Source organism: Physella acuta, unplaced genomic scaffold (assembly GCF_028476545.2).
Source record: "Physella acuta isolate Inbredline_101_S28 unplaced genomic scaffold, ASM2847654v3 ptg000256l, whole genome shotgun sequence".
NCBI classification, from domain to species: Eukaryota; Metazoa; Mollusca; class Gastropoda; family Physidae; genus Physella; species Physella acuta.
In genome coordinates this window covers 1,390,865-1,410,762 of record NW_026731775.1, presented here as the reverse complement: position 1 = coordinate 1,410,762, position 19,898 = coordinate 1,390,865, and the positions used below count along the sequence as shown (strand labels likewise).

Here is a 19,898-nt window from a genome sequence, read left to right as displayed (position 1 = left end):
CGTATATACGCAGTATAGAGAAAGTCTTGTAATCGTGCAAAAAAAAATCGAGATTTTTACAAATCTCGACGTTTTACATCTCACTGATACGGAAAAACATAATTTTGCAATCTTGTCCGTATGTCTGTGTGTGTGTCTGTGTGTGTGTGTGTGTAAACACGATAACTTGAGTACCGTTACAGCTAGGTTGATGAAATTTTATATATAAGTATTTTATCAAAATCGTAGATCCGTATCAACTTTTGAGCGATTTCCGATAACCGGAAGTGGTACTTTTTCTACTTTGAATTTTTCAAAAGCCTATAACTTGAGTACTATTTCAGATAGATAAATGAAATTTCACATGTAAGTAAAAGATCTAATTTTCTTCGTTCTGTCAAATTTTGAGTAATTTCCATTGACGGGAAGTACTAATTTACGCTATTTCCGATTTCTCAAAAACGCATCTAAATTTATAAAGTACTAATAATATTGCGCACCATTATGAACATCTTTATTCGGCGTTCGCTTGGTGCGCAATACTTTTTTCTATGAGATTCTATTTTATTTTAAAAAGTTTAAGTATTTAAAATGGATTAAAAATCATAACTATATCCCGAGTTCCCATCCCCTGTTGTTTTATATAAGAATATTCGAGAAAGTTTAGGGGAGATCACTCCCGGTTTATTTAAATGTACAATTCACAACCATTTAATGTTAAAGTAATCTTAAATTCTATGCAAACTGTTACATGAACGTATTTTAAATTATAATAAAAATTATAAGATTGATTACAAATCAACTCCACCATGGGGCTTCTACTTCTATTAATTAAAAATGGGGATTTTTCTAAAAAATCAATTATAAATCATACCATATATACATTAACAAAAAATAGTTCATTTAAATAATGAGCATGTTAAATGATTTTTAAAAAAGAATAAACACAATACAATCCTGAAGATAAAAATACTTTGAATTTAGACAAGAATAAGAGAATATAAAAAAACAAGAACATGTCAGACAATAAATAGATTAATTAGATATGAAGTAGAACTAAATTTTAAAATCCTATAGTATAATCATTAGGGAGTTACTTCAAATATATTTGAAAATATTTTTAGTGTCAACAATTATAAGTAAAATAGTTTTTATCCCGTAGAATTAACATTTTTGTATAGAGTCCTTGCAAACACGTGACCTAAATCACGTGATACCTAGGTCCGCCGCCACGTTGGTGAACACCGCCAGTAAACAATCAGCTGTAGCGCAGCGATGAGCGTGTCTATACATGTGTTCATTATAATTGTGTTAAGAGTCTCGCACCAGCAGAACAGGAATAATACGTAAAAAAACTTAAACATTTGGGAGTTGAAGATCCTTATTTTCTTGTTGACATAAAATGCAGTAATAGATTATTTAAATCTGGATTAGTTAGTATAAATTCTAAATTCTCTAGTTAAGTACAAACGTGAGACAAGTTAACCCCTACAAAAGCCCCAATAAAATTGCTAATCTACTTTTGAGGTAACAGCCATTGCTGTTCTTAGATGTCAGCCAATCTGAGTAGCATGTTATGTAATTTATGGTCCAGCAGGGAAGTATACAGACACATGTTGATGCTTCCCCCTCAAAATGTCTTACCTACATGATACCCAGCCCCACCTGTTTCTAGCCCACCATAAAACTTCATCACTTTGTAGGTAACATGGATTGCTGTTCTTAGATCTCAGCCCAGCAGAGATGGTATTTTATGTAATTTATGACCATCATGGTCCAGAAGGGTGGAGACCAAAGAGGAATCAGTACCACTACCCTCCCTCAAAATCTCTCACTTCCATTATACTTGGTACCCAGCCCCCGTGTGTTTCTAACCCATCATAAAACTTCATTATTTTGTAGGTAACATGGATTGCTGTAAATTGTAAGTAATTTATATTAAAGCCTTCCACAACAAAAACGTCAACTACTTGCTAGTATAAACATTTAAAATTTAATCTAAGTAGCAGATTCTAGATCTAAGTCGAGTCATACAATCTATTTTAATAGCAGATAATTTCGTTTGCTAAATAAAGTGATTAGAATCTTGACCTAGATTCTAGATCTTAGAGATAATAATAATAAATATTATCAGGGCCTAATTTTTAAATTTATTATTGGTGTATTTTGAAAGTAATATAGATCTAAATTTTGTAATTAAATTTATTTAAATGAGTAGATTTTTTATTCTATGTCTACTTAGCGGAGCCAATCACCAGATTTAATTTCATTTACAACATGATTACATTTAGAGCTACATTTTAAATCTAAATATTAACTAAATATTCCAATTACATTTTATTACTACTTTTGACTTTGGTCTATTGCTATTAGTAAATGTGAAGGCCGAGCATATTTGTTTTATTAAAAGATGTCTTTTGTTAATTAAAATGAAGTTTAATGTTTACAGTTCCGACCAAAAACAAAGTGTCGAGAACATATTCGCATTTTCTTTCATACCTCTTCGATAAATATTGGCTTAAAATTTACAGCGTCTACGTTCTGTTGACGGCCGATCTCTATCACCTCGGCTTAATATAACCCTTGTCAGTCGAAATAAAGGAATTCCTTTAGATCTGTCACTTAGAGTATCACAACCTTTCGCAGCACAGATTGCCATTTTGAATGTGGACCTGTACACCGCGAAGGTGAAGTATACATAATGAACGATCCGTCTCGTCATATGCAAGGACTTTTCAGATAATTTGAGTCAGAGGCCATCATTATTTTTGTTATTGATATTAAGCTTTAAGATTTTCTTTTACTTCACAGGCAGATTATCTAACAGTACAACCACGTTGTACAGTTTTTTTCCAAACATGGCAACTTCCTCTCCCACCCCACTCATTCGTCTTTTGATATTGTTTTTTTTTTCTTTGAAGTTTCGGTTTTTAAAATGTAATGTTCCCTTAGCACGGCCAAAAAAAAAAAACGTATTACATTATCAATTCATGACAATATTCCAATTTCCTTTCGACAACCAGCGAACTGCAGTATAGAAAAAAAGAAACTCGTGATCAGAATCCGTTTTTCTGTGCAGTGTTCTTTCAACAGAATGGGTCGGCGTGGTTGGATGATAAAGCGTACGATTAGGAACACAAAAGTCATGATTTAGGATCCAGAGTTGAATGCAGGTGACGTTTCTGAGTTCACCCTCGTGAAGGAAAGTAAAAGCACTGGGCATAATGTTGACCACCTTTATTTACCGAGGTCATAGAAACATTTAGTGTTAGAAATGATCCCAACATAATTAGGTAATACTATTACGTATCAACTTGTTATGAGCCATATATGCTACTGAATCCGTTTTGTAAAGGATATGTATCCAACTCTAAGCGACTTTTTGTGTTTCTAAGGGTTAGTAAAGTCATGAATGAGAACAATAAGGGGTTTGGCTTCTCTATTCAATTGCTATTCAATTTTGCAAAAACGATTTCATTGTTTCCTGTTTATGTTTGGCGACCCCTTAGAAAATACCTCGTGACCCTTAATGCACTACATTTTGGGAACCAGTGTCTTAGCGAAGTATGTGTTTTGATTTATAATTACATAATATTTATTCCCGACTTTCTATTGCTGACAAGGCAATAATCCTTACCTGCAGTTTCACTTTGGCACCATCTATTTCAACTATTTTGTTCTGAAACAAATGTTTGAAAACTTAACTTAGTTAAATCAACTATAAAATTAATAAAAGTTAATTTATATGAAAATCTTATAAATATAAGTTACTATCAGAACTGCTGGTTAGGGCACTTTCTAGTGCTGCTGGCGCTTCGAAAAAAAACCCTGAATAAACCATCGACCATAAAGATTACGACGGGTGGGTGAAACCTGACTGCGCATGACCAGTACCTTCTCGACGCCGTGAAAGTAAAAGGCACCTTAAATGGACCTTAATATAAACTAGATCTACAAATTTTAAACAACATTCAAAACCCAATGATAATTCATGAGGTCTTAGAACAAAACCTGAGGTATAAAATATGGCGTTACCTTAAGGAAAACCCCGAAAATACGGTATAACTGACCTGGGACTGTATTTTCCGATATAAACATAGTAATATTTTGTGACAAAAATACAGCAGGCAAATTAAAGTTAGCACCAGCACAGAGAGTTCTAATAGAACACAAGGAAAAATATCGGTCTATAATTTCAAATAGTAAGTGATAATTGACCGTTAGGGACAATATCTTTCTATAAGACGATACCATTTTTGTATAAGTCATCGACAACACTCAAGAAATTGTAGACAGCTACCCCAAAATATTAACCAAATAAAAGCAGTGTCAGTAGTATATTAGGTCCCTTTTGGGTATTATGGGTGAGCAGGAGCAGGATGCGGATGCGGAATAAAGGATATATAGGAAAATACTCACCCAGCCTGGCGCAATGACATATAGCAAAATACTCACCCACCAGGCGCAGCCTGCCGCAGCCCGGCGCAATAACATATAGTAAAATACTCCCTGGGGGAGGTGGAGGTACATCGACATATAGTAAAATACTCACCCACCTGGGTGAGGGTGGGTGAGCAGGTGGCGCAGCCTGGCGCAATAACATATAGTGAAATACTCACCCACCCTAGGGTGGGGGATGCGGATGCGGAGTAGGTCAGTAGGTCACCACCGGTGACCTTGTGACGTAATCAGTGACCTAATTACGTTATTTTAATGAGATTTTAATTAGTTGAATTTAATTTTTAAATTTTAATTAATTTTTATTAACGAGTTACGTAATTTGATTATTTGATTGATTATTTTTTAATTTTAATTTATTATTTGATTTTGACTTTTTAAATTTTTAAATTTTAAATTTTAAATTTTAAATTTATTTTGTAATTTTTTAAATTATTTTTGTTTTTTATTTTTAAATTTTTCTTTTAATTGTTGTTCGTATTTTGTTTGTTTATTTTTAATTTTTTAAATTTTTAAATTTTAATTTTAATTTATTTTGTTTTGTATTTTTTATTAACTAGTTACGTAATTTAATTTTAATTTTTAAAATTTTTAAAATTTTTTTAAATTTTTAAATTTTAAATTTGTAATTTTTTTTAACTAGTTACGTAATTTGATTATTTGTTTGATTTAAATTGTTTAATTTGTTTGTTTACTTGTTGTTTATTTGTTTGAAATTCATTTTAATTAGTTTGATTTTAATTTTTATATTCTCCAACACAACGCTAACGTATACTTTGTGCCCCGACTTCCATTAGCCACAGCTGTTACTCATTAGCGACAGCTGTTACTTATCGATCTACTAGTGAGGTTTTCTCAGCGCTGTCCGTTTTTTAATGGGAATGTATTGATCGACTCGCCTCGACCCCGTGTAGCCATTAACCAACAGGCGACAGCTGTGCATCAGTTGTGCAACAGCTGGTACCACACTTTCCACTAACAGTTAAACGTACAGTGTCATGGGTTTTTAAGTTTCTGGTACGAGTATGTTAAACGTATACACACACACACAATCACAGAAACTCACTTTCTTACTTTTATATTAAAAGACAAGTATGTGTTATTGTTTTGTTACTTGTACCTGTAAATTATGTAACTCGGTATCCTATATAAGATTTTTGACTGGAAGCAAAATCAACCATTTAAAACGATGGATCCGAGATGGAAACATCCCTTTACCGCTCTGATCGCGGGGCCAACTGGGAGTGGTAAAACAGTATTTGTCAAAACTTTTTTATCCCAGGTGTCAGAGATGATGGATCCTGCACCGGAGGAAATTTATTACTGTTACGGGGAGTGGCAGCCTTTGTTTGATACCACGAAGAACGTTCAGTTTGTGGAAGGTCTTCCTGACTTACAAAATGGATCAATGGGGGATGGAAAACGTCGACGTCTAGTCGTCATCGATGATTTGATGGCGGAAACAGATGAGCGAATTACAAAATTGTTTACGAAAGGGAGTCACCATCGTAATGTTAGTGTCATGTATATTGTCCAAAACCTATTCGGGAAAAATAAAGAACAAAGAACCATCAGTCTCAATTCGCATTACATCGTATTGTTCAAGAACCCTAGAGACGGTTCACCAATTATAAATTTAGCAAAACAAATGTACCCCGGTCGTGTTTCGTATGTCCAGGATAGCTTTAAGGACGCAACATCGGCCCCTCATGGTTATTTGTTGATCGGCCTTCGACAGGAAACACCGGATAATCTGAGATTACGCAGTAGTATATTTTCTTACGAGCAGCAAGTTGTTTACGTCCCGAAATAAAAGCAACCATGTCTGAGTCGGTAAAACGACAAAGCGAGATGTTAAGGTTTTTGGCTCGGGCCAAACCACCCGCCGTGAAAGCCGTTGTCGAAAATGCTTCGCCACAACTCGTAAAAACGTTATGCGAGTGCTGTCACAATGTCTTAAAAGGCAACGTTCCACTCACGCCGGGTCAGAAGAGGCGTTTGCGTCGTCACAAAGTGAACTTGAGACAACTTACCAAAAAGAAATTGACCGTCAAAAGACGAAAGCAAATTTTGCAGACCGGCGGTTTCCTAGGTGCTTTACTCGGACCAGTCCTCGGTGTGCTTAAAGGTGTCTTGGGATTTTAAAGATGGCCAGGAAAATGCTTTTAATGGATCCTCGTATATTAGAGTCTATGCAACAAAAAACCTATGTACCACCCGACACACTCAACGATAGTCTACGCCTTTTGGATATGCAAATGGAACATATCTTAAATAGGGAAGATTTGTCACCACACGACAAAGTGAGACAATATCAAAAGACACTACAGCTCTACACGACGCGACTTAGCGATTATAGAAACAAGTCCCTAGGATTAGTCGAGGTGAAACCACCCACCGTGAATACCCCAACGACCGAGGTTGAAAAACCACTAGAAAACATAACGGAACCTAAAAAAGAAACGATAGACATAACATAATCTGAAACTTAAACGAAATCCGGCTCGCCTGACTCTAATATTCGCCCCTCGAAGAAAAAGAAGACACACGTAGAAAAAAACACCACCCTCGATACGTACCAGAAGTAAGAAAACTAAAACAAGCACTACCAAATGGGACGCGTGGGAAAAAATCAAACACTAAAAAGACATTACTATGATCCTAGTAGACCAGGTGCCTACGGCGGCGTGTTTAAGCACCCTGAAATTGGAACTATGAAAATTAAAGAATACCTAAATTAAAGAATACCTACACGTTACATAAACCTCTTCGGCGACGCTTTCAAAGGCGCGCCACCATCACCGGTGGGATAAATCACCAGTTTCAAGCGGATCTCATAGATATGCGCATGTTACGAAAGCACAATGGTGGTGCTTCTTACCTAGTGACCTGCATCGATGTGTTTAGCAAATTCGCCTGGGCGATTCCGATAAAGAAAAAAACGGGTAAGGCTCTAGTGGAGGCCGTACGTAAAATATTTACTACTAGAAAACCTATAAATTTTCAAACAGACAAAGGTAGTGAATTTGTCAACAAGACATTTTTAAAATTTCTTAACGACGCAGGCGTTCATTTCTTTACCACTGAGAATGAAGATATTAAGGCGGCTATAGTTGAGAGATTCAATCGAACATTAAAAGAAAAAATGTGGCGGTACTTTACAAAAACAAATCGTCTTCGTTACATTGATGCCGTAGACGACTTGATCACCAACTATAACCACTCGTACCATAGGAGTATTCGTATGGCCCCTGTGAATGTTAATTTGACTAATCAAGAAAGGGTCTGGAATACTTTATACGAGCCAGGGGACAATACTTATCGAAAAGTATTTAACGAAGGTGATCGTGTACGGATCGCCCAAAGCCGAAATACGTTTAAAAAGGGTTATACCCCTTCGTGGACGGAAGAACTGTTTACGGTGAGCCGAGTTAACACAACAACGCCCGTAACGTACGTCTTGAAAGATGATTCAGGTGAAGAAGTGAAAGGTTCGTTTTACAAAGAGGAGCTTCAGAAAGTAGGGGACAAAAAAGTGTATCGCATCGAACAAATTATACAAGAAAGAAAGGGTGTCGGTGGTAAAGAGTATTTAGTCAAGTGGTTTGGTTATAACCCTTCATTCAACAGTTGGATTTCAGCTAGAGACATTTCGAAATATAAAGACTAACGATGGAGGAAACAGTAAAAAGCCTAAATCTGGATGAGCCCGTGGTGGAAGAAACGCTCAGACCGTTCGGTGGGATCGAGGTGAGACCTAGATCCACCACGTCTTCTATCGGTTCGACCATTTCGAGTTGGTTCGGTAGACTAAGGACACGCCCGGAAATCGTTTTCATCTCTCAAATGTTGGTTATATTTGTCGTCATTGCTTTTTCACTATTTAATCTGACGCGTGGCACGGTCGACGACAAAGAGGGAAAACTTTGGGTCGTGTTGTTATCCAGCTGTCTCGGCTATATTTTACCTAACCCAACCATTGCAAGGACCAACATTTTACAATGAGTTTTTATGTGACCCTGCCTAGCAATACATCACCAAATGTATTTCCAGACAATGAGGCTGGGCATTTTTTCGTTAAATTACCACAGACTATCGATGTGAGTTTACACTACGCAGTTGGTCTGGCCGAGATTCAAATGCCGAACGCGTTTTGTATGCTTAGAGAACATCAAATTTGGCTCCAGTATCATTCCAGTACAGAAGGTGAAGACGTTAACCTTTTTCTACAGGGATTACGACAGACCAAATATAATTACATAGACTCGCTTGTTAACGCTATAAAAAAACTAGTAAAAAGAGAGGTAGATGAAGGAAAAGTGGAAGTTATAACTTCAAACTGTAACAAGGGATTTAAGAAAGTTGTCGTAAAAGTAATTGCGGCGGGAATAGAAAGTACCGTCCGTGACAGGTTGACAGGCTATTTGCATGTTCCTGATAGAGTTAGAGAGAAACATCTCGCTGAAGACGAAGTAAAAACAGTATTCGTCTATTGTGACCTCGTAAAAACGAGACCGGTTGGTGATGTCATGGTCCCTTTGCTTCAAACCGTACCGATCGTTGAGAAGAAACCAAGTTCCGTTTTTCGTATTTACGACAAACTCCACTACATCCCCCTGAACCGATTTTCATTCGACACTGTGGAAATACTTTTATGCGAAGATTTGGGACAAACGCTCTCATTCACAAGTGGAACGTCCGTGTTGACACTCCATTTTAGAACACGTAAACATTTCGATCTGGAATAACTCACACCATGGTGAAACACACACTTTTACACCGAAACCCTAAATTGTACGAAGATTTTTACTGTAACCAGTACGGTGATGGTTTGCCCGTTTTTATCGGTGGACGAAACCAGAGAGGACACGGTATTGGTAGTTTCTTTAGTGGTCTAGGTCGAATGGTCCTCCCTTGGATAAAGACGGGAGGTAAGGCTTTACTCAGAGAAGGTGTTAGTACTGGGTTACAAGTTGCAAACGACGCATTAGCGGGAAGAGACGTTGGAGAATCGTTCAAAGAACACGCCAAGGAAGCTGGACATCGTTTATTGCAAAGCGCTGTTGATCACCTGGGACAAAACCAATCAGGAAGCGGGTTGAGAAGAAAGCGTGGGCTCTCGAGACCACCCGGTGAACCCTTCGAACAAGAGATAAAACTACCACGCAGACCAAGCCACAAACATTCGAAGGCGTGTGCTAAGAAGAAGCATCCCAAGTATTCAGATATATTTGCTTAACCATGGCTCTTATTCACCCGAGTTCATGTGAGTGCTTACATTCTAGATTGGATTTATTTAGTACACCCCCGACACAAACTGCCGTCGAGGAGGGTCAATTTGTTGAAATACATCCCCTGGCATCCTTGGCACAAGGTGCACCTATAGAATTTGCAATTTCTGGCAACAGTGAAGACTATCTCGATTTGTTTAATACTTATTTACACGTGCGCGCTAAAGTGACCTTAGCGAATGGTGATTCAATACCACCTGACGTTGATGTCGCACCCGTCAATTATTTTTTGCACAGTTTATTTTCACAAGTGGATATTTCTCTAAACGATATGCTAATTACTGCTAGTGAGAACACCTATCCGTATCGCGCCTATCTGGAGGCTACGTTAAATCACGGGGAAGAGGCCAAGAATGGGTCTCTATCGGCCGCTCTTTATGCGAGGGACTTAGCCTGTTATTTCGAGGAATTCAAAGATGACAATAATGAAGGGTATAGGATTCGCCGCACCACCGCTGCTGAAAGTCATGAGATCGATATGATGGGACGTATACACTCTGATATTTTCGCTCAATATCGGTATATGCTGAATGGTGTTGACATTAAAATTAAACTTACACCCGCAAAAGACAGTTTCACTCTCTTGACAGCAGAACCAAACAAGGTATATAAAGCGGTTATAACGTACGCAACATTGGTGGTTAGAAAAGCCAGACTTAACCCCGCCATTTCTATCGCACATGAAAAGGCTTTAACGACAACAAATGCAAAATACCCTTTTAAACGCGTTGTAATAAAAACCTTTGCTATATCGAAAGGTATGTTAAGTCACAACCAAGACAATTTGTATATGAGTCAAACACCCACCGGTTTAGTGATCGGTCTAGTCACCTCTACCGCCTTTAATGGCAGTTACACGAAAAACCCCTTCAATTTTCAACATTTTCACTTGACGTATTTAAATGTAGGCGTTGATGGTCGCTCGTTATCGGGAAAAACCACTGGTCATGGACTTTGATAAGAAACAAGCCATTAGAGCGTTTTTCAATAGTAACCTCTCTCTCTTGGTATGGTTGGAAAAGATGTTGGGAATGGGATAGATTATAAAAACTTTAAGAACGGGTATACCCTGTTTGCTTTTGATTTAAGCCCTAGTCTTTTGGATGGAGAACAATTTGAATTGGCTAAATCCGGACCTGTTTCTATTGAACTTAAATTTTCACAAGTTACAGCTGACCCGATTCAAGTTATTGTGTATGCTGAACTTGATTCGGTGTTAGAAATTTCGAAAACGAGGCAAGTGCTTATAAAAGATTATTTCAAAATGTCAAATGAAGATTGGATACTTGTGGCCAGAGGTAACAATAAAGTGACTGAAATACGAACGATGAATCACATCGGATTTAAATTGGCGATTGTTAGCCAATTCATGAGCAAAAACACTTTAAATCTTAGAGAGCTTATGGATGGGACCGATCTTAATTTTCCTACAAATTCTGGTGTTAGTATGAGTCGCGTCTGCTTTGAGCGCCTATTAAGTTTACAGGATGAAATTTTAAAAGCCTTTGATGAATAGGAAAAACGTTAATAAACAAATAAAATATAAGAAGAGTTTTGTTCTAATTTAGTGTGTGTGTGTGTGTGTGTGTGTGTGTGTGTGTGTGTGTATACGTTTAACATACTCGTACCAGAAACTTAAAAACCCATGACACTGTACGTTTAACTGTTAGTGGAAAGTGTGGTACCAGCTGTTGCACAACTGATGCAAAGCTGTCGCCTTTTGGTTAATGGCTACACGGGGTCGAGGCGAGTCGATCAATACATTCCCATTAAAAAACGGGCAGCGCTGAGAAAACCTCACTAGTAGATCGATAAGTAACAGCTGTCGCTAATGAGTAACAGCTGTGGCTAATGGAAGTCGGGGCACAAAGTATACGTTAGCGTTGTGTTGGAGAATATAAAAATTAAAATCAAACTAATTAAAATGAATTTCAAACAAATAAACAACAAGTAAACAAACAAATTAAACAATTTAAATCAAACAAATAATCAAATTACGTAACTAGTTAATAAAAATTACAAATTTAAAAAATTTTAAAAATTTTAAAAATTAAAATCAAATTACGTAACTAGTTAATAAAAAATACAAAACAAAATAAATTAAAATTAAAATTTAAAAATTTAAAAAATTAAAAATAAACAAACAAAATACAAACAACAATTAAAAAATAAAATTTAAAAATAAAAAAATAATAATAATTTAAAAAATTACAAAATAAATTTAAAATTTAAAATTTAAAAATTTAAAAAGTTAAAATCAAATAATAAATTAAAATTAAAAAATAATCAATCAAATAATCAAATTACGTAACTCGTTAATAAAAAATAAATTAAAATTTAAAAATTAAATTCAACTAATTAAAATCTCATTAAAATTACGTAACTAGGTCACTGATTACGTCACAAGGTCACCGGTGGTGAACTACTGACCTACTCCGCATCCGCATCCCCCACCCTAGGGTGGGTGAGTATTTTACTATATGTTATTGCGCCAGGCTGCGCCTGGTGGGTGAGTATTTTGCTATATGTCATTGCGCCAGGCTGGGTGAGTATTTTCCTATATATCCTTTGTTCCGCATCCGCATCCTGCTCCTGCTCACCCATAATACCCAAAAGGGACCTAATATACTACTAGTGTCGTGTTCCAGAAAAATAATACGGAGATCAAAAGTTACAAAAGAACATGTTTCTCCTCATAAGCATTTGATTCTTTTTTTAAATATTGAAATGTAAGTTAAACGGCACTTCTAGCTGAGGTGTGCGTAGGCACTGATCTTTAAAAGATTCATTATCAAAATAATGCTTTTTTTTTAAATTAGTTAGCCGCAGAGGCGTAGCGGGGGGGGGGGGGGCGGACCGCACCGGGTGACACCACTTAGGGGGCGGCACCGGGTGACACCACTTAGGGGGCGACACCAAGGCAAAAAATAGCAATATATATATACAGAAAAATGGTAATTCCACTTAATTAAGTGATTAATTAAAGTGTTAAATAGTCTTTTAAAAGCAAATTTGACAAATCCCGACAAGGGTAGAGGGGGGGGGGGGTGTGACACCAGGACGTTAACCTGCTAATGATAGAGAAAACATGCTACACCAAGCTGTATTTATAAACCGACTATAGATAAAAACCGTTAGTATTCTATCTGAGCATAGTTTAAGGTAATCACCGTGGGGGGGGGGGGGGGGTGGAGTGGGATGCTACATTAACTCAACGTTGCAAAATATGCCTGAGGTAATTAGAGTTGGGTGGGCTCAGGGTCCCAAGACTTGCAGATGAGCAGTTACGTACTCTACTGTTCAACCATGCTGTCCCCTAGTATAGGCGTTACCCAAAAACAAATTTAACTCTACATTGAACAGATTTTTAAAAAAAAATACCCGAAAGTCAATTCCAACCGTTGAGATAAAACTTCCGGATAAGAATGTTCCATCTTTAAACCGCACCAGCAAACATGTTTTCCCTACACCACTGTCACCGACTAGCATCACCTAAAGATTTTAGCAGAGATTATAGCTTCTTCTTATGGCTTAAATAGCGATGCTAATTTTTCACTGTCTTATAATAAATAGCTTTGCTTATTATATCTCACCACTTTGGTTAACTTAGAATGTTTTTAGATCTAGAATCAAATTCATTCGTTTAACTTTTGTGTTAGACTTAAGACCATGTAACTTCTTTGACATTAAAGTAAAAAAGAGAAGTTATAAAGTATGGTAATACAATAATTATATATATTTAATTAATTAAGAGGAGGAAAATGTAAATATTACAATGAGTGTATGTATTTAGTATAAAAGTTAAAGGCGATAATACATTTTTATAAAGCTTAATTGAAAGAATCAAAACATTGGGCAAAATAATTTACATGTCATTGTCCCTCCAGACACTACAGGTTATTTATTGTTTTTAATTTTCACCTTTTATTATTACAAATAAAAACAGTAAGGCAATTAAGTTTGAAAAGATCAAAGAATATTATGAATTATAGATTAAATTATTTCAAAATTAAGAAGCAATACCATCATATATTTGCACAATGATTTCAGTCCAGGAGCAATATTACATTAGCAGATTTATGCTGGCATACAACTAATATACTTGCTAACCCAATGATATGTTTTTGTAAAAATGTAATGTGTTATGTAGAATTTTGAATAATTTAGAATTAACTTACATGTTAAATGTATTTCTCCCAGTTTTGTGTTTTCTTGAGTACTGATGAAATTTTTATTTTTAAATTTTATATTGTAATCATCACTGCCCGTTGTCTCTGCTGAGGTAAGATCCACCCGCCAGTAGCGTAGCGAGGGGGGGGGAGGGGACATATGTCCCCGGGCGCCGACCTTAGGGGGCGCCAAAATGGATTGGAAAAATAAATTGAAAGGTTGAGGGGGGGTGCAAATCGAAAGTTTTGAGGGGGGGGGGGGGTGCAAATGGAAATCTCGAGGGGGGGGGGGGTGCAAATCGAAAAGTTTGTCCCCGGGCGCCGGGAAGGGTCGCTACGCCTCTGCCACCCGCTAAAGGTTTTCAAAATCCTCTGTCCTGTGTCATTTTCTCAACCTGACCCCAAGTGTAACCCATCTTTGTAGTTATAGATTCAAGCTTGCGTCACATGGCTTTTACTTTCTCGTATACGAAGTATAGAGAAAGCATTGTAATCGTGCAAAAAAACAACAACGAGATTTTTACAAATCTCAACGTTTTACACCTCCCTGAGTCGGAAAAACATAGTTTTGCCATTGTGTCCTTATGTCTGTGTGTATGTATGTGTGTCTGTGACTATAACTTGAGTACTGTTTCTGATAGATAAATGGAATATAACACATAAGTAAAAGATCTAATTCACTGCCTTCTGTCAAATTTTGAGTAATTTCCGTTGACCAAAAGTAGTAATTTATGCAATTTCCGATTTCCCAAAAAAAAAAAAAACGAAAATGAATTTATAAAGTACTATTACTCCGCAGTATTATACAAATATTGATTGCCATTCACACGGTGCGCAGTTCTATTATTCTAGAACTAGGTCTAGATTATCTAGATTTACGACAAACTAGACTTAGACAGATCTAGACCCTACCTACATCTAGAATCTATTCCAATAATAAATTTCTATACTAAACTATTTCAGAACTTAATTATTTTATTGAAATTTTTGTTTGTTTAGATGTGCAATTGGCTAATTTGTGATAAAATTTAATTTGAAAGAATAGGGCTTATTCGCGTAAGTTAAGTTTCTTAAGTACCTCTTTTATTCTCTATAAAAATTATAGTGTATAAATAGCTGACTTGATAGTGTATTTGATACCATGAGGGAGGTACGGGTTCGAGACACACTAAGTCAATCTTAAATTTTTTTTTCAATTTTTTTTTATATGTGCATAATAAATTTACCTATCGGGAATTGGCGGGACAAGGGGCAAGTAAAGTAGAGTGCACCTGTTGCTGAAGGGATAGTGTGGTAAGACAAAAACAACATAACTACCATTGAGCAGCCGGGTTTTTAACGAAATCTTTTAAGTCTCTTAATCAGCGAGTGCATTTAATATGGCATTGCAAATCTCGACGTTTTAGTTTTAGGGCTCCCTGAGTCGGAAAAACATAGTTTTGCAATCTTGTCCGTATGTCTGTGTGTGTGTGTATGTGTGTCTGTGTGTGTGTAAACACAATAATTTGAGTACCGTTACAGCTAGGTTGATGAAATTTCATATATAAGTATTATATCAAAATCGTAGATCCGTATCAACTTTTGAGCGATTTCCGATAACCGGAAGTGGAACTTTTTCTACTTTGAATTTTTTTAAAAGCCTCTAACTTGAGTACTATTTCAGATAGATAAATGAAATTTCACATGTAAATAAAAGTTCTAATTCTCTGCCTTCTATCAAATTTTGAGTGATTTCCGTCGGTAATTTACGCTGTTTCCGATTTGTCAAAAAAAAAAACTCATGTAAATTTATAAAGTACTAATAATATCCCGCACTATTATGCACATTTTATTTGGCGTTCACTTGGTGTGCATTTCTTTTTTTTTTTTACGATATTCTATTCTATTGTAAAAAGTGTAAGTAATTAAAAATGGATTAAAAATATTGTCTATGTCCCGAGTTGCCATCCCCCGTAGTGTTATATTAGAATATTCGAGAAAGTTTAGGGGAGATCGTTCCCGGTTTATTTTCATAATCTTTAGAATGTTTCATTCTAATGCTTTTGATCAATAAAATGTTTCTTTTTCTGAGTTTCCGATAATGAATTTTTTAAAAGCTGAATTACAATTCACTTGATTACTCACTTTCTGTAAGTATATACATTTTCTTCAGGCATCTCAACCGTTTCTTCCCCTTTCACCTCCGAACGAACCCACACACCCTCCCCCGGACAGTTTAAAATGCCGCTACCCGGAGATAAATATCTAATAGAGAAACCGGGTAGCCTTTTCTAAAGAGAAGAGAGCTAAAAGTCACCAGAATAGCCTGTGTAACGGGTACCGATGGCTAGTAATGGCAAGAAAGGGAGATGAAGTGTAAGGAAATAGAAATGGGAAGAGAGTGGTTTCTTTGGAATAGTGGAGCCATCAGACCATTGTTGAACGGGAATTTAGGTAGTGTATTAATTTGGAAAACTGAATGCAATATTAACAATCAACTATTTGAACGAAATACCTTAAGAATCTTACATTTATAAGTTTTTGTGGCGTTCATGTGGAAGAAATTAGAAAGGCGAAATAAATTGACTGTTGTGGGTCCGTGTGAACAGAGTAGAAGGGGTCAAAAATATAATTTTTTGTGGGCGTCATAAAATAACAGGTAAGTTGTTAACAGTTAGAGTGATGACTGGGGGAGGGAGAATAGTTTGTGTTGTTTTCCAAAGGGAAACTGAATCTTCTAGTAATCTAGTTCTTTTTAAAAGTTACTGTCGACATTGCCTTTAATAGTGTTTTGGGAGTTGTTTTTTTAAATATTACCCCCAATGACGGAAATTAGTGCCTTGTAAAACTATAGTTTTAGCCACATATGGCCCTGATTAGAGTGTAGTCTTTTCATAACCAGCAGGCAAACTCATTGTTGTTACTAAACTAAAACAATATTTAACAAGTGTTATTACCTTGCAAGAGAGATCATAAGCTTCAGTGAAAGAAGGCGTATGCTGTGATAGATGAGGGGTAACTTTGTTTGTTTCGAGTGGAATCTTCATCTTTTATTTTAAATCTTTAATAATGCATTACAGGCTCATTTTCTTGACGTTAAGGACTGTAAAGTTAAAAAGACAATTCTGAATTCTTAAAATTACAGACATTTGGAAAGTGCAAAATTAATAAATGCTTAACTAAAATTCAAGTAGGACTAGTCCATTATAAAACAAATATAAAAAAAAAACTTTCTAGTAGCAAGCTTGTAATTGCACTGAAAATAAGAAAATAAAACTAATTTGCTTTCTTTCACAAAAGCTTTGTTTACTCGTGAGATTTGTACATATTTAAGCAACCAGAGCTTTTATGAAAGCGAGCAGATTAGTTTTATTTTCTTATTTTCAGTGCATTTAAAAGCTTGCTACTAGAAAGGTTTTTTTAAATATATATTTTTTTTAATTGTTTTATTTTCTACTTTTTAGTAATTCATAATATATATCTACCAGAGCTGCAACTAAAAATATTTGCTTTAAAACACTATCAGTGAAAGATGATTATCACCTCCCCCCCCCCCCCCCCCCCCCGCCGCCGCCCGCGAAAGCAGCAATCTGTGACGACAGTTTACTGACGACAGCTACAGATCAAGTTGATCATGAGCAAGATGAATAAGGTGCAACTATAAAGTCCAAAAAATAGTTTAAAGTTGCACAATGTTCATCTTGCTCATGCTGTCCAAAAAAATAGTTCGCTAATACTAAAGTTTTCAGAAAGAAAAATATATTCATCTGACAATATCTTTAGATCATAACAATTCACATCATAACGATTCCTACATTTGCCATAAAATACAGCTACAATCTTGTGTTAGGGTTACACTTTCTCTAATGTTAATAAAAAATATCTATCTATATTTATAAAAAGCAATGTATGTGTGTGTTTGTCTGTCCTTATGGCATGCATTATTACACCTTTCATCCGATCGCCATGAAGCTTTGGCAAGTTGTTGAGAATACTCCTGGGGAGATTTCTGCGAAAATAAATAATCAAATTCGCAGGGGTGGCGCCCCGGCAGGGCGTGATTCGATTCATCTGTATAAACGGTTTTTAAAAATTAAAAGTCGATTGCGGTTTGACATTGTTTATTCGATAACCATGAAACTAAAAAAAATTTCTGCGAAAAAAAAATTCGTATTGACGGCGCCCTGGAGGGTGCGATTACTGTCAAGGTTTGGCACCCAGAGTTCTAGAGCAGGTATCATAACACTTGGTATCCGTTAATTGGGCTTCTTGCATAGTGGGAAAGGTGTACTACAATATGCAGTAAAATTGCAAATGACGCAGCCACCAGCGTCCCGGTGATTGCGTGTCCCGAAGCGCCCTGGGCTCCCATCTGTGCAGTTTGGCGCTACGTTGGTTCAAAAAAATCTTACATACTAAAAACACGATGGGAAACAATAATCATTGGCTATATCGAATCAGGCGCATCTTCTGGCGCCCCGACAGGGAAGGGATTTGGCGCCCCGGGCTTTCCTATGGGCGCTATGGCTAATAAGTCCGTTTTAAATAGTGCGATAGAGTATATTATAGAGTATTAAAGAGTACGAGCCGACCCGCGGCGTAGCATACGCCGCTATTTAGTTGTTTTATTTTCTACTTTTCAGTAATTCATAATTTGTGAATTCGACACTACCAATGCTGCCACTGAAAATATTTGCTACGAGCCGACCCGCTGCGTATCATACGCCGCTATTTAGTTGTTTTTAGCGCAATTTCCATTCTGGAGAATTGCGTTTATTAACCCGTCATTTCTGGATGGATGGATGGATGGATGAATGTATGGATGTGTGTCCGCAGCTTTAAGTCGTATCTCCTCCTCAACGAAGCAATATCGATGACTAGTTACAAAAACAATTATGTTAAGCAAGTTACGAGGATGAACATAGGCCATAAAAATTCCGGGTTTCTTTCATGGATTTCCCGGAAAAGCCAAAAAAACTCGAAAAAATTCAGTTTTTGGCCCATATCTCGGCAACCAGACCAGTTAGCGACTTGAAACATGTACCAATCGATTCCTGCCATAATTTAGAACAATATTGCCGAAGAAAGTTTTCAAAAATATCCTTTCGTTTGGTCACAAACATTTTTTTGAATTAATTAAAATTTGGACCGAATTAGTAGGCATTTTATGCAACCACACCACACGCGTCATCACGTTCAATAGCTGCGCCATCACGTTCAATGGCTGCGACATCACGTTCGGTAGCTAGGCGCGCAATGGTTTTTAGTCATGTTACTCTATTGTAAATAAAACATGTAAAATACTGAAAAAAAAATTTAATAAAAAACGTTTTAATAACTAACCAATGGTTTTACTAACCCTGCTCTTGATTTACGCTACGACAGAGCTATTTTTAGATAACATAAGGAAATTGCGCTAAAATTGTCACTAGACTTTTTTTAATTACTTGTTTGTTCTACTTTTCAGTAATTTATAATTTGTGAATTCGACAGTACCAATGATGCCATTGAAAATATTTGCTTAAAAACACTACCCCCCCCCCCCCCCCCACGTGAAAGCAGCCTCCTCTTAGTTACCTCCTCTAAGTTTAAAATCGTTTCAAACTAAATTATCTGCCCCTAATAGCCGCCACCAAACCCGTCTCTGTGATTGTAAAATGTAAACAGAGTGAACACCGCTCACCAGATCATGTGGGGGTGGGGTGGGGGTGGTAGTGATAGTGATAGAGAGGAAGAGAGGGGACTGCAAAGGCGCGCTTGCAGCTTGTTTTCTAACTGATCCCAGAAGAGAATTATATATATATAGATAAAACACTATCAGTAGCTCGTTAAGGTGTGTGTGGGGTTGTGTAGGGCGGTAGTGTAGACAAAACCGTGCCCCGGCAAATACGATCCAAGAAATATAGCGCAGGTATTGTTTACATTTAAATAACTTTGTGTTAGAAAACAAGGTCACACGTCTAAGAATATAGGATTGGTAACGCCATGATGAAACCTTCTTAATGTATTGTGTCAGAGATCC

General features: G+C 36.5%; 1 protein-coding gene across 2 annotated transcripts in view; it reads right to left on the bottom strand.

Moving 5' to 3' along the window:
• The window catches only part of LOC131938714 (ras-related protein Rab-26), a 57,612-nt gene that overhangs the window by 15,840 nt on the left and 21,874 nt on the right, over positions 1-19,898 (bottom strand). Inside the window, exons 2-4 of one of the 2 annotated variants that reach the window (XM_059296844.1) lie at positions 16,834-16,979; positions 13,110-13,220; positions 3,617-3,658 (exon numbers count right to left, since the gene is read on the bottom strand). In XM_059296844.1, the coding sequence (XP_059152827.1) occupies positions 3,617-3,658; positions 13,110-13,220; positions 16,834-16,923 (243 nt within the window). In that variant the 5' untranslated portion in view covers positions 16,924-16,979. The remainder of the gene's footprint in view (positions 1-3,616; positions 3,659-13,109; positions 13,221-16,833; positions 16,980-19,898) is intronic. The other variant, XM_059296845.1, reaches the window with a different exon arrangement.